Here is a 14,879-nt window from a genome sequence, read left to right as displayed (position 1 = left end):
AAGTCAATTATCACTTCCTTTAACATATTTTTCAAGCAGTGTAAGGGAGGTAAACAAGTAATTGAACATATGTATAACAGTTTTCTTTAAATTTTAATTAATTGGATTACCTCCCTTACACTTCTTTTAAATCTTTTAAATTGTCCCTTAACCAGAAAAACCCTTGTTTACCCCTTTTTTCCCCTAATTGCTTAATAATTTGATCCATTACCCCCTGTTACCATCACTTTGTAGTATGGAAACTTGTGGTATAATTTAGTTATTGACTGAAAACTACAAAAATGCTTATTTGGGCCCCTCACTTATTGAAACCCCCCTTTGAGCAAGAACCTTGCAACTCAATTCCAGCTTTCCTTTGAAGTAAGAAACCCTGTAGTATAATTTCAAAGAGATACATACACTTACACACAAGTTATTGTCTGTAAACAAGAAAAATGCTTCTTTTTGGCCATTTGTTTGCCCCTTATTCCGAAATGTTCATTGATATTAACCCCAAACTGACATCAAGCCTTCCCTTCATTATATGGAACATTGTGGTACAATGTCAGAGAGATCCATACAGTTAAACATAAGTTATTGTCCAGAAGCTTTAAAAATGCTTGTTTTTGGCCCTTAATTCCTAGACTGTTTGCCCCATAACCCTAAAAAAAATCCCAACCTTCTACTGATATGAACATTGTGGTACAATTTCAGAGTAATTGAAATACTTATACACAACTTATTGTCCTGAAACTAGATAAATGTATGTTTTGTGCCCCTAATTCCTAAACCGATGGGACCATAACCCCCAAAATCACTACCAACCTTCCTTATTTGTGGTTATAAACATTGTGTTAAAATTTTATTGATTTCTATTAACATAAATACTAAAGTTTTTATCCGGAAACCATCCGTCCTTGGACGACGCTGACAACGGCGTGATACCAATATACGACCTTAAAATTTTTGCGGTCGTATAAAAATTGAATTTTTTCCCCTATGTTCTAACTTAAAAGCCATGTCGGCTTTTTTCTCCCTTTAGTGAATTAGTTAATTGGTTACTTTAATTTTTCGCTATTGGCTTCGAACAAACTATCAATAATAAGGTGCCACAAATATGTATTTGTTTGGATTTAACCCATGACCAATGTAATCAAAACCATGACCAATTTCAATAATCCTAACTGAATCATGTCAATTGCTTAACCAATCCAAACCAATTTCAATATTTTCGTTATCCTGGGTTGATTTCTTAAAAACAACAATTCCAATTTAGATTGTTTGACTTACAATATAAATTTAAACATGTAATTTGCTTTTTATTTGCTCATTTGAAAAGAAATAAGGCAATAGTTTTGGAAAATAACTAAACTTATCCATGACCAACTTAACCAAACTATGACAAAATCACTGTACTAAACACTCCATGATATGACGACCTTGATGCCCGTGTAATATGATGTTTGTTATGACAATCTGCATTCACTTTACAAACAAAGCAATGTTCTAGATCCAATAAAACATGGAGTGCATATAAACATTATGTCAAAATTAAAATTGCAGTGTCATTTGTAATTTTAAAATGTGTTTCTCAAAGGGAAATAAAAGTTAAAGCGTGATAGTGCTGAAAAAGCATTTGCCCTTTACCATGTCTTACAATAAAAATTTCAAAATGTAGGTACCAGTCTTGTATTACAACTCCATTTTCTGGTGCATCTCAAAACATGGAGTGACATAAAATAGTCCATTTTTCTCTGACTATTTTTCAGGACTTATTTTTTTCTATTTGATAAAAAGTGTATGCTTGACTTGAAACAGATATCTAGAAAATATCACTTCTTTTAGGATATCAAACCAGGAAAGTGGAAGGATATAATGTTTACTGGAAGTGGTGTGGCCTAGTAAAAACAACCAACAGAAAGAGGGAAAAAAAGTAGTTCGGAATTCAGTGTCTTAACTTTTCATTCTTCGAACATCAACAACTTTTGTTTCATTAAATAAAATCAAACGTGTTTGTTAGCTTCAAACTGGTAATAAGACAGATCAAGATTAGCCAATATAGGGCACTGAATTTCTAGAATCACTGCGTTCGAAAAAAGAAGCCTGTTATGTAACCTTTAGTGGATTATAATTTCTAAGTAAAAGTGTAATCTATTAAACTTCCACTAGAATATTCCGTTTGAGGAATGCTTTCAAATTTTTATCTTAAAATTCAATACAAAAATAAAGCGAACACATACTTTTACACAATCTTGAAAGAACTGTTAAATGAAAAATGTGTGCACTCTATTGCATGCAAACTAAATGACATTTACATAATGCCAATAAAAGTATATGCCTTTCAGAAATCATGCAGACAAATGAAGACCAAACAAGCTGCAGTGCTCATTTAGCAAAACGCATTTTCAAATGTGTACATTTCAGACAAATATGGAACTCTTTGAGTGATAGAAATACAGTTCACAGCTTCTAACATAAATATGCACTTGAAATAATCAAATTTCGAAAGAATTGAGGAAAATGGTGATGACTGCTGCTTTTTAATGCATTGATGGCTCAAATCATTTATTGGAAAAGAGAAAAAAAAACAGTTGTCATGATAACTATAAAAAGTCTATAAGTTGTATTTTGTTTGCATGTAATGAATAAACAATATTGTTGGTCAAATAAATCACAGGCCAGAATTGTATATACAACTTATCTAAGCACTTCATAATCTAAAAGCTCTTACTTGTAGTTTCCTTAAAATATGCAAAGAAAGTTTCATACCAGGCCACTGTATTTAAAAAAATATATACATGATTTAAGCCATTTGATATTTCAGCAAGCTCTGTTTTGTAGTTCCTGAGAAATATGCAACAGAACATTCATTGGAAGGACTGAAAGAATGAACTGGTCAAACAGTTTACCATTCTCCCCAGGAAAAGGGGGGTACATGGTTTTAAGATTAATTAAAAAAAATATTGCATCTAAGGGAAATCTTTAAAAAATCCAATTCCCCTCAAATATTACATGCAAGCAAAGTGTGTTAATATTTACAAAGCCTTATAGTTCCAGTTAAGACAAGGCAACTGATTGAGACCTATTCACCTACTGTTATTATCTTCAGTAGTTTGAAACTCTCCTGTAAGAAAAATAATTATTGATTTTCACAGAGTTTTTCAAAACTTTTTCCCCTGGTGGTTCTTGTGGGAAATATGTTGGTATTTCCCTATAATTTATATTGCAAAATACTGAAAATGTGCAGTCATTTGCTAATTTTTGTGGTCAAGACCACCACTTTTTCATGAACTCAGCAAGTTGATGAGGATGGGTGATTTCAACATACGCTCACATGTATAAGCCTTATCGCCTTTTTCTTACCTAATCCATAATTGGAAGGAATTTATTTGATTTTTATATTTTTGCTGTTTTCAAATAAAATGATAGCTTACTAACTACCATGCTAACTGATCTTGATATGAAACAACTGAGATTTTTCCAAACTAATTTTCAGTCCTCAAAATAGTGATCTGGAAGGTTTTTTTCACTATGGGCCCAAGGCCCCTCAAAAATAAATTCAATGGGCCATTTTAAAAGATAATGGGCCATGTTGTAAAATGAGTGGGCCATTTGAATTGACTTAATTTTGTAAAAAAAAAAAGTATCATTATTTTTTGGCAAAGAGATGGTGGTACTTACCTTTATGATTTTAAATAATATCATGGATATTGTTCATGTGATTCTGTAATTCCAATGAAACGAACAATATTAAAGATAACCTGTATTTACAATGTTTAATCTGGTACTGTTGCCTTAGTTTGTTCATGTTCATGGTTGTTTTTTTTAACATTAAATTTGGGTCTTCGTCGATACCATACTTATTCCAGATGTTCTGTATTAGAGGACATTTCAGGCACTTCCTCTGCACTTGTATTATTGTTATCACTTCATCACGATGACAAGATTAACAGTAGAGAATACCATTAATTGATAGAACAAAACAAAATTCGCTGAAGTTATGTTTACAAAATGTCAAAACGAGCCAAAAACCAAAAAATGACAAGGACAGTTAAGCGCCTTTTAAGGAGACAAAAATTACATTCATAAAAAGGCTTCTGGGGTTTTCAATCGAAATAATAGCAAGCTAAACTAAATTAAAAGATTATTATTAGAGTTAGATCTTGTCTTTAATAGCTAAATTTCACAAATCTAAAGTTGTTTATAAAAAATTATATTTAATTACGTTTTTAGAGTTATAAGTTAGACCGCATGGTTCTATTATTACCATAGGAAAACACCTGAGACGTTAAACCGCATGGTTATATTACCATAGGAAAACACCCGAGACGTCCCAAAAATATATAGGTGCTCCTATGATTGGAGGAACATTATACAGTTGTGTACACACACATGGCGGCAGGGAACACGATCGGAAAACCATTTGACGATATCTAAACATTTCGAAACGATGTGAAAAATATTGTGCGCCACATGGGCGCTTACATTTGTCACTCTATGCGCCATTTCTGGTAAATATGCGCACGTCCTTCCCGATCACTGCAAAATATAAAAAGCCAGGATTTAAATGGGAGGCAACTCTTGTTATTCATCTCACTTGTAATATAGACAGGACAAAATATGTTTTTAAAGATTACAGATGTTGCACACAGAAAAGTTTAGGAAAATTACCTTGTTTTCCCATCATTCCCTTGATCATTTGAGTATTTTTTAGGAAGTTTCCATGTGTGTACAAAAAATTAAACCAGGTGCTCCGCGGGGCGCAGCTTTATACGACCGCAGAGGTCGAACCCTGAACAGTTGGGGCAAGTATGGACAAAACATTCAAGCATGATACAGCTCTGAATTTGGATTGTGATCAAATTTTTGACATTACATGGGTTTTTTTTACACAAAACAAATGCCAAGATTTTACAAATCTATTAAAGATTTCTTCTTCAAACTTTTTAAATCTAAAATTAAATAGTTGACACAGCATAGGTTTCTGACACAGAATGAATGTGGTCTAATGAACTTAAAAGGTTTTTTTTGCCTTTGAGCACTATGCTGTTGAATATTAATCCTCTCAAAAAAATGTTTGAAGAAATTTTCTTTTTATTTATGAAATCTGAAATGAGAAAAATTTAACCCCCCCTTTTTTTTCACATCCCCGTTTCCCTTTTTCAAAACTGATATCAATTCAAATTTCTAATGGAGTTTGCAACAATAACTACTCATTTAAATACATCATAAAATATTAAGATGTAAAAAAACTGCTTGTTATCACTGAATGGTAAAGATTATTTAAATTTATCAGTTGGTAGTAAAAAGTGTATATACATTGTATATTGTATATAACAAAGATTTAAGTTGATTCTGGACAAAGAAAGATAACTCCAATTAAAAAAAATTCTTGCTATTGCACAAATAGGATATTTCTTGCTTACTATTCTGGACAAAGAAAGATAACTCTAATTAAAAAAAAATTTGCTATTTCACAATATTGTGCAATTAGATACTTCTTGCCATTGCACAATACTGTGCAATTGAAAAGACTTGCTATTGCACAATACTTAATATAATAATTTTAGATCCTGATTTGGACCAACTTGAAAACTGGGCCCATAATCAAAAATCTAAGTACATGTTTAGATTCAGCATATCAAAGAGGCCCAAGAATTCAATTTTTGTTAAAATCAAACTTAGTTTAATTTTGGACCCTTTGGACTTTAATGTAGAATTTGAAATTTGAAAACAGGACCAAAAATGAAGAATCTACATACACAGTTAGATTTGGCATATCAAAGAACCCCAAGGATTCAATTTTTGATGAAATCAAACAAAGTTTAATTTTGGACCCTTTGGACCTTAATGTAGAGCAATTTGAAAACTGGACCAAAAAAACTTCAATAATCAAGAATCTAAGTACATTTTTAGATTCAACATATCAAAGAACCCAACCGATTCATTTTTTGTCAAAATCAAACTAAGTTTAATTTTGGACCCTTTGGACCTTAATGTAGACCAATTTGAAAACGGGACCAAAAGTTGAGAATCTACATATACAGTTAGATTCGGCATATCAAAGAACCCCAATTATTCAATTTTGATGAAATCAAACAAAGTTTAATTTTGGACCCTTTGGGCCCCTTTTTCCTAAACTGTTGGGACCAAAACTCCCAAAATCAATACCAACCTTCCTTTTATGGTCATAAGCCTTGTGTTTAAATTTCATAGATTTGTATTTACTTATACTAACATTATAGTGCGAAAACCAAGAAAAATGCTTATTTGGGTCCCTTTTTGGCCCCTAATTCCTAATCTGTTGGGTCCTAAACTCCCAAAATAAATACCAACCTTCCTTTTGTGGTCATTAACATTTTGTTTAAATTTCATAGATTTCCATTTACTTAACCTAAGGTTATTGTGCAAAAACCAAGAAAAATGCTTATTTGGGCCCTTTATTGGCCCCTTATTCCTAAACTATTGAAACCAAAACTCCCAAAATCAATCCCAATCTTTCTTTTGTGGTAATAAACCTTGTGTCAAAATTTCATAGATTTCTATTAACTTAAACTAAAGTTATGGTGCGAAAACCAAGAAAATGCTTATTTGGGCCCTTTTTGGCCCCTTATTCCTAAAATGTTGGGACCAAAACTCCCAAAATCAATACCAACCTTCCTTTTATGGTCATAAACCTTGTGTTAAAATTTCATAGATTTCTATTCACTTTTACTAAAGTTAGAGTGCGAAAACTAAAAGTATTCGGACGACGGACGACGACGACGACGACGACGACGCAGACGTGATAGCAATATACGACGAAAATTTTTTCAAAATTTGCGGTCGTATAAAAACTATTTTAATGTCCCTTGTAAATTAAATGTATGCTAACCAGACTTGGGGTCAATTACATTGGAATGTAATTAATTAAATTACACATTACATTGCAAAAATTATCAATTACACTAATTACACATTACACAGTTTTTGAAATGTAATTAATTAAATTACAATTACTTTACTTAAGTAATTAATTAAATTACACATTACATTTCATCATGATATTTTTTAACAATCTTTTACATGTATATATAATGCATGTGTAAAATTTTCATGTAAGCATAGTTTAAGCGTTGCATTTGATAATCATTTAATTTAGTTATTTTGATGTTTTGTCATTAAGTCTGAATCTGTCTGGTCTGAAAACAGCAATTGTAAATCATTTTCGACAGAAGCTAATGTGCTAGATATTGCTTGATCAGAACATGGAAATTTTATGATAAGAAGATCATAATATTGATAGGAGAGGGAATTTGTTCCTATTGACAAAAGGCATTTTCACATCTCAGAAATGAACTCATTTGAATTAAACATAATATGAATAAAGAAATTAGAAATGAATTAGAAATATTTTTTCATTTTATTTAAAAAAAATTAAAAAGTGTGCTTGTCACAATATTGAAAATAATTCTTAGTACAAATAATGTATATAATGTCTAAATATAAGCAATATTTTACTAATTAGATAAAATATATGTAAAAGTGGCATTGCCTCTGGACATTTTAATCTGATTAATTGCTGTTTGTTTTTACAGCTGTTAATTTTTATTTCTATAATCCTTTTGTGTATACTAGTTTGACAAAATGATTGTATGCAGTGATTTTACTGTCTAAGAAAGATGTTTTTCAGTGACACATTTTTGTGTTTTGTTTTGTTTACAGGCTGATTAATTAATTATCAATCTAGCTATTTAGTTCAAAGATTTTTCTTAAAAACTGAACAACACTAATAATAATATATGATTGTCACATTTTGTAAATTAGAAGACTATTAAAAAAAATCTGTAGGTCAAATAAATGATATAAAAACTTCAGAATAAATTACAGACTTCATATAATAAAAAAGCATGTAATATTTGAAAAATACATGTACATATAATTTTACAATTTGTATAATGAAACAAAAACCCTTATCTTTAACACCATAAAAGTACATGTAATTCAAATGTAATTCAAAAGTAATTGAGCATTACATGCTTTTTTCAATGTAATTAATTAAATTACCATTACATGTAATCAAAAAAATGCTCAATTACACATTACATGCAATTACATGGAAAATTGTAATGCATTACACTTAATTACCATTACATTTTTAATTACCCCATCCCTGATGCTAACATGAACTAAAGGCTCCTTGTTTGTTGCTCAAATATTTTTGTTTACAATTAATGCATGAAATGAGGCAAGCATTATACTTTTGCTTTAGTTTTAGATTCATAAGTCAAAAATTTAATTTCCCCCCTATATTCTATCTGAAGCCATGTTGACCATGTTGGTTGACAGGTGGGGTCATTGGACACATTCTCTAATGATAATTTCAGCCAAGTTTGGTTACATTTGTCCCAGTAATTTCATCAAAGAAGATTTTTGTAAAAGATTACAAAAATATCGATAAATTGTTAAATATTTTCTTTAAAGGGCAATAACTTCTTAAAAGGTTAATTGACAATTTTGATCATGTCGACTTATGAGAAGATCTTACTTTGCTGATCATTATTGCTGTTTACAGTTTATTGCTTTCTATATTAATATTCAAGATAATAACCAAACTTTTATTGTAATTTGTTATTTGACTGCTGGTGAAATACTCCATTGTTTTCTTTTATTAGTCTTTTGATTGTTGCTTCTTTTTTAATTGTGCAAACTTTTTTTTTTTTTTAAAAGGGAAATCTGTGTCATGATTTTTATCCTGTCAAGAACTACAGTGAAAATATAACTCAACATTTCATTGCTTGTCAGATAGTTAACGTCACCAGAAGTTAACATATCAAATTCCCCAGCCCTCTACCAATTTTTCCTGTTTGCATGCTTTTTCACACTCTTAAATAAAAACTAACCAAAACAAAGTTTTTTAGGCAAAAACATATTCATTAGCATAGGACATTGTTGCAGTTGTTTGGAGTTAAAACAAACAGTTTTTGCTTGCATTTCGCATGGTTTAATATTCAATCTACACACATAATATATAAAATTTGTTATTATTTTTATTTTAGTATCATACTGACAGAATATTTGGGACTGACAAATAATCTGGCTTTCTCGGTTTCATGACTGACGGGTCAAAAATTGTTTATGTAAACTCTGGCATTAAAATTAGAAAGATCATATCAAAGGGAACATGTGTACTAAGATTCAAGTTGATTAAACATCATCTTAATCAAAAACTACCTTGACCAAACACTTGAACCTGAAGTGGGCACTATCATTTTTTATGTTCAGTGGAACCGTGACATTTAACATCAAACAATTAACCCCAGAGTGTAAATGATGCCAATAAAAGCAATGCCTTCAACATGTATAAAATCTAATCCTTTGTCTAACAGCAATGAATCAAGATACATTATGACAGAAAGGAGTTACCTGCTTGTGCTGTGAATGATGAACATTTGGTCTTCATGGCATCAACACAACATGTATAGTTTGTTTCCTCCTTTGGACAAACTTCAATGCTTCTGACTGTCTCTCCTTCAGCATCTTTACCCTAAAATGTATGTGTGATATAGAAATTTAACATTTAAAATTGTTACAAGACTGCTTGATCATATCTTGCATAATTTCAAGAATAATGTAAATTTTGTGCAATAATGGAGATTCTTTGAATTCATCGTTACATAGTAGTGGTTAATATTTCCCCTTTAAAGATTTTGACAGGACTATGACAGCCACCATGAACTAAAAAACTCATTGGGATTTTGAAATAATTGCAGATATGGCACAGGCTCTTGTTGACATTCCAAATATGCACTAGGTGCATAGTTATTTAAGGAATGACTGTTATATTTTTTTTCTGTCTATGAAGAAATAACATAAAAATTGTAGTACACACTTCTTGTTACCTTTAGAATTATACTTTTTTACTTTTGATATTTCTGTTGTCATTTTACTGACATTCAGCATATTTCTCTCATACTGTAACTGATTGGTTGATTTTTTTAAACAGTAAGCATCTATGCTTTAAGCCATTATTCTAGTATTTTTAATTGTTATATAACCACATATATCATGCATATTTATAAGTTTAAAGGTTTAAATATTTGATTCATGTAGATCAATGATACTTGTAACAGAGTATTCATCCAATATGGCTGACATGATTCAGAAGATAATTTTTAGATATTTTAACAATTTAGACAAGATAATACTAAGTGTTATCAACCCAAATCCTATCCCCTTATGATACTTATAGATTATTGTTGATCATCACAATGAGATTGGTTTTCTTGCTTGAGCCAGTACGGTGCAAGCGAGAAAAGCAATCGAGTTAAGATGACCAATGATAATCTGTTTATCGCTATTGCACCTATGACATGTCAATTTCATTAGCAATGCCATGTGCCCTCTTAGTTTCTAGCAATAATTTTCATAGCACTCGACTCCACTGAGAAAGAAAATTATCAGACAGCAAAATCAAAGGAAAATTTTGTAAAACAGCGATAATATTTGACATTCAGTTGAGATGACAGTTGGAGATAATAAAATAGATGCTTCCTGGTTCAATATTCATAGAATTTACTACTGACATTCATCAGTTTATAATTGTAAGCTTTATTTGTCTGCTATTCAATATATAAACAAGTTGCTTTCTTTAAAAAAAGAAATGCAATCGTAAACCCAAATGCTTGTTTGGCATTATATATATATTAGATAATTAATAAAGATGTATTGTCTTATATTACTTTTGTTGTGCATAAGAATTAGAAACTGACATTGCCTGTTTAGTGGTTTAAATAATGTAATACCGGCTTCACACATCAACGTATAGATCCGACGTACGTCGGCCGAGGTAAAACAAATCATGCACGCTACCAAAACGCTAGTAATTTTGATGCATTCAACCTGTCAATCATATCTGTATCGTGTGCACAACGAGCTTAAAGCGTGTATTGGGTGTGCGTAAAGCGTACCTTAGCGTTTCTCCTGGTCTTCCTACATTCCCAACTGCAGGTCTGTCTATATGTGAATGTTTGTCAATAAGTCTGTCACATTCACCCGTCTGTTTACACGTTTACCAGTCCGTCTATGTCCACTGGTTCGTCTACATGTTCACTAGCTTTGCAATAGCTTTCGGTAAGTGCGATTATTTCAGTGATTTGTGTCTATTGTTTTTATGTAAGTGATTATTGTGCACCGTACCCATAATTTTAGGGACGCGAATTGCAACTGATATTTTACAGTTTTTTCTTGCGATGTGTTGTCCTTAAGGTTTGGTTCATTTGGGAGGGTTGGGTTTATGGCCACCACATTGTGTATGTGCCAATGTCCATTTTAAAGCCAGAAACATGTAGTACAGTGGTTGTTGTTCATAATTCATGTCGGTCAAGTTGTTTTCGTAAATTATTTTGTTATCAATAAGGCTGTTTAGTTTTGTTTGATTTTTGTTTTTAAATCTTAATGGTCGGGGCATTTAATAGCCGACTAAATAGTAGTTTTTTTTTCATTTTTGGAGGCCGCTCGGTGGCCTTTAAAGACTTACTACCACGTCATTGTAACTCTGGTTGGTATTTGTATCATTAGTGCTGGACCATGGTCGATCCTATATGCACCTTTGAAGCAGGCGGGATATTTTTGTAGATCTGTACAGCTCAAACTAATGTGAGTAGTTCCTGTACTTCTATGTCTAGTCCCATGTTGCATGGTTAGAGAGGGTGTAATATCTTCTGTAGGTTTGATGAAGTTTCACCCGTATCGGACTTCTTTTCCTAAATGAAAGCTTTAAGGCGACGAGTATTTTTGTATGCAATGTGCCCTTAACGTGTCTAAAACTTATCTGTAGCGTTTTCAACGCTCGTGTAGCGTGTATATTATGTGCGTGCAGTTTACAGGTACATGTATATACGTTTGACAAACGCTTGAGCTGAATGATTTTTTTTATGTTCCATTAAAATTTTCCTGAAGTAAAAGCGTTCACCAAGCGTATACCTTTGCATTTCGACGTACTTCAAACTTATAGAACGCGTGTTTAAACGCTTGCGTAAAGTTCCTCTGGTGAGCAACTAAGTTACGCATACGATGATACGGACTTTGTTAATTTTCTTTTTTTACTGATTGTTTTACATTGTCATTTCGGGGCCTTTTATAGCCGACTATGCGGTACGTGCTTTGCCTGTTGTTGAAGACCGTACGGTGACCCATAGTTTGTATTTCTGTGTTATTTTGGTTTCTTTCAGATAGTTGTCTCATTGACACCAAACCCGATATCTTCTTTTTTTATATTCGATATCTTATCGCCGACCTGGTTAAGTCTGCTAAAAATGCATGCATGATTCATTTTTAGGTTATCAGTCGTAATTAAAGTGGCACACTTAATTCGTTGTTTCATTGCTTGAAGTATCATTTCTTACATCTGCATTGTCAAATGTGTATTTTTTTTAAATAAATTTTAGATTTAGATTTCAGTCACGGTTATCTTTTCCCCCTTCATATTGAATATCTATACTTATCAGTCGCATTTTAATGACGAAAAGGATTCAGAGGTTATTAAAAAAAGTAAATAATGTTGCAATATTTAAACAAAGAAAATAACTTTAAATTTGCAATATTAATGAAAATAAATACGGACATAACTTTCATAATTAATTTTAACGTTATTTTCAATACACCTATTTGAGGCACGTATTTATGATTATATTTCCATGTCCTTGGTCTATCCTAGACGTAAAATTTCAAAAAGTGCTAATACTTTTTTTAAAGAAATTATTTTTAATTGTTCTCGTTCAAAATATTTTATTTTTTCATATTCAATATCTTTTAATAACCATTTTTTTTTTTATTAAAGTTGCAATATTTAACCAAAAAAAATAACTGTAATTTAATCATATGCAAGAAAGACTTCCCTTTAATTTCAGTATAAAAAAATAAATAGCTTGCTTTTTACAACATGTACATCTTCACTAAACGTAAAATCTAAAATAAAATGCTACTAAAACTCTTTCTAAAGATTTTATTTTTAATTATTCTCGTTCAGAATATAAAGCGCATTGTTTACATGAAATCTTATCTCATATCTAAACACAGCTGGTTACATCGTTTGACTAATTAAAATACTACGCATGTAGGTTAATATTAGCAGCTTGTAATCGTGTGCAAGAAAATATTATATCATAATAAATTTCAGATCATACATAAAATATCTCTATAGCAACTTAAGATGCTAATGCATATTCAACAGATTTGTAAGCTATTGCGCATGCATTTGAACGGTGGTCATAGCTATTGCGCATGTATTTGAAAGGTGGTCATAGAAAGACCAGAAGTGTTCCGACTAACATCCGGTGTTCCGAAAGACTACATCACTCGTCCAATATATACTGTGTAAACCCTCAGGGGTTTACGCAATGATATATATGAAAAGATTGTTCAGTAACAAAACTTACAGTCCATGAATACACTGGGTTGACCTCCATTGATGAACAATCCAACATTGTGCAGCCTTTTTCATTTTCCCCTTCTTCAATTAAGCATGGATCTAAAAAATATAATGCTTGACTATTTAAGGGAAAAATGATCAAAAATGTAAGAGCCAGATTAGTTAATCTCAAGAAATTTCAAGAATCACTATGGACTCAGAAATAAAAGCCATGCTGACAAAAATGTTACTGAGACAATAGAAATCTTATAAACTCAGAAATGAGTAGTAATAAAGTGTTCTGATTTTAAGTACTGAGGTACTAAATGTAACAACATCCATCATCAGGAAGTAAGAAGCCTCTTTTACCATAGATTACCATGGGTTTGTTCATCATTAAATATAGTTCTGATCTTAAAGTCTTGAGGATCTGAGGTTAAAAGTCACAAAATAAAACTATTAAATATGTAATTGCATGATTTGTTACCCTCAAGACTCACTATCATCATGTTCATGACTATAGGCTCAGGAATAATAAAAACAAGCCATCCTGATATTATACAGACTGACAGAGTGGAGAAAGTGTACTGATTTGGATACCAAATTAAACAACCTCAGGAAGGATGAAGTCTCTTTTTAATTGTTTCACAACCTTTTATAGCTTGTTATGGGTTTTGTTCATTATTGAAGGCATTGTTGTTTACATCCTGGTTCTTTGTTTTAGGGTTATAATTGTCTCATTGGCAATCTTTCTACACCTCCTTCTTATTTCTATATTTTCTATGATCATTTCATCTTAACATATTTTCTGTAAAGATGGTAAGGATATTTGATGCAAAAATATAATATTTATCTTCTATTGCTCTTTAGGGTTTGCTATCAGGGGTGTGGAAATGCTATGCCCGACTCGTCCGACTCGTACATTTGAGCAACCGGACAAGTAATTATTTTTGTCTTGGTTGCCAGTGGACAAGTAAAATAATATACAACATGTACAAGACAAAGTTCAAATCAAACAAAAACATAAAATTAACTTCAAAACGTATAAAGATGTTTAATTTATGTAAAAGACACTAAACTTCAGCAAGTAAAAACATCAATGTTCATGACGATAAATATTACATGATACTGGAAATAGATTGATTACCAAAATAAATAAAAACAAGAATGTGTCCTAAGTACACGGATGCCCCACTCGCACTATCATTTTCCATGTTCAATGGACCGTAAAATTGGGTAAAAAATTTAATTTGGCAGTAAAATTAGAAGGATCATACCATATGGAACATGTTTACTAAGTTTCAAGTTGTTTGGTCTTCAACTTCATCAAAAACTACCTTGACCAAAAACTTTAACCTGAAACTCCCACTTTCATTTTCTACAGTCAGAGATATAACTCTATAGGGTTATTACAGAAAATAACTTGCGTGTGTTATTACAAATACTTTTCCTTAAATTTTCTAAATCTGTAATAACATATGTTTGTTCTTTGTAAAATTATTTAATCTAT

General features: G+C 31.4%; 1 protein-coding gene across 3 annotated transcripts in view; it reads right to left on the bottom strand.

Annotated features, from left to right (window-relative positions):
* Positions 1 to 14,879, bottom strand: part of LOC139529084 (uncharacterized) — a 54,849-nt gene that overhangs the window by 16,458 nt on the left and 23,512 nt on the right. For 2 of the 3 annotated variants that reach the window (XM_071325340.1, XM_071325341.1), the window contains exons 4-6: positions 13,398 to 13,489; positions 9,385 to 9,505; positions 3,074 to 3,103 (exon numbers count right to left, since the gene is read on the bottom strand). In XM_071325340.1, the coding sequence (XP_071181441.1) occupies positions 3,074 to 3,103; positions 9,385 to 9,505; positions 13,398 to 13,489 (243 nt within the window). The remainder of the gene's footprint in view (positions 1 to 3,073; positions 3,104 to 9,384; positions 9,506 to 13,397; positions 13,490 to 14,879) is intronic. The other variant, XM_071325342.1, reaches the window with a different exon arrangement.

Source organism: Mytilus edulis, chromosome 6, assembly GCF_963676685.1.
Source record: "Mytilus edulis chromosome 6, xbMytEdul2.2, whole genome shotgun sequence".
NCBI classification, from domain to species: domain Eukaryota; kingdom Metazoa; phylum Mollusca; class Bivalvia; order Mytilida; family Mytilidae; genus Mytilus; species Mytilus edulis.
Note: the sequence above shows the minus strand (reverse complement) of the source record. Positions and strands in the feature narration are given on the sequence as shown.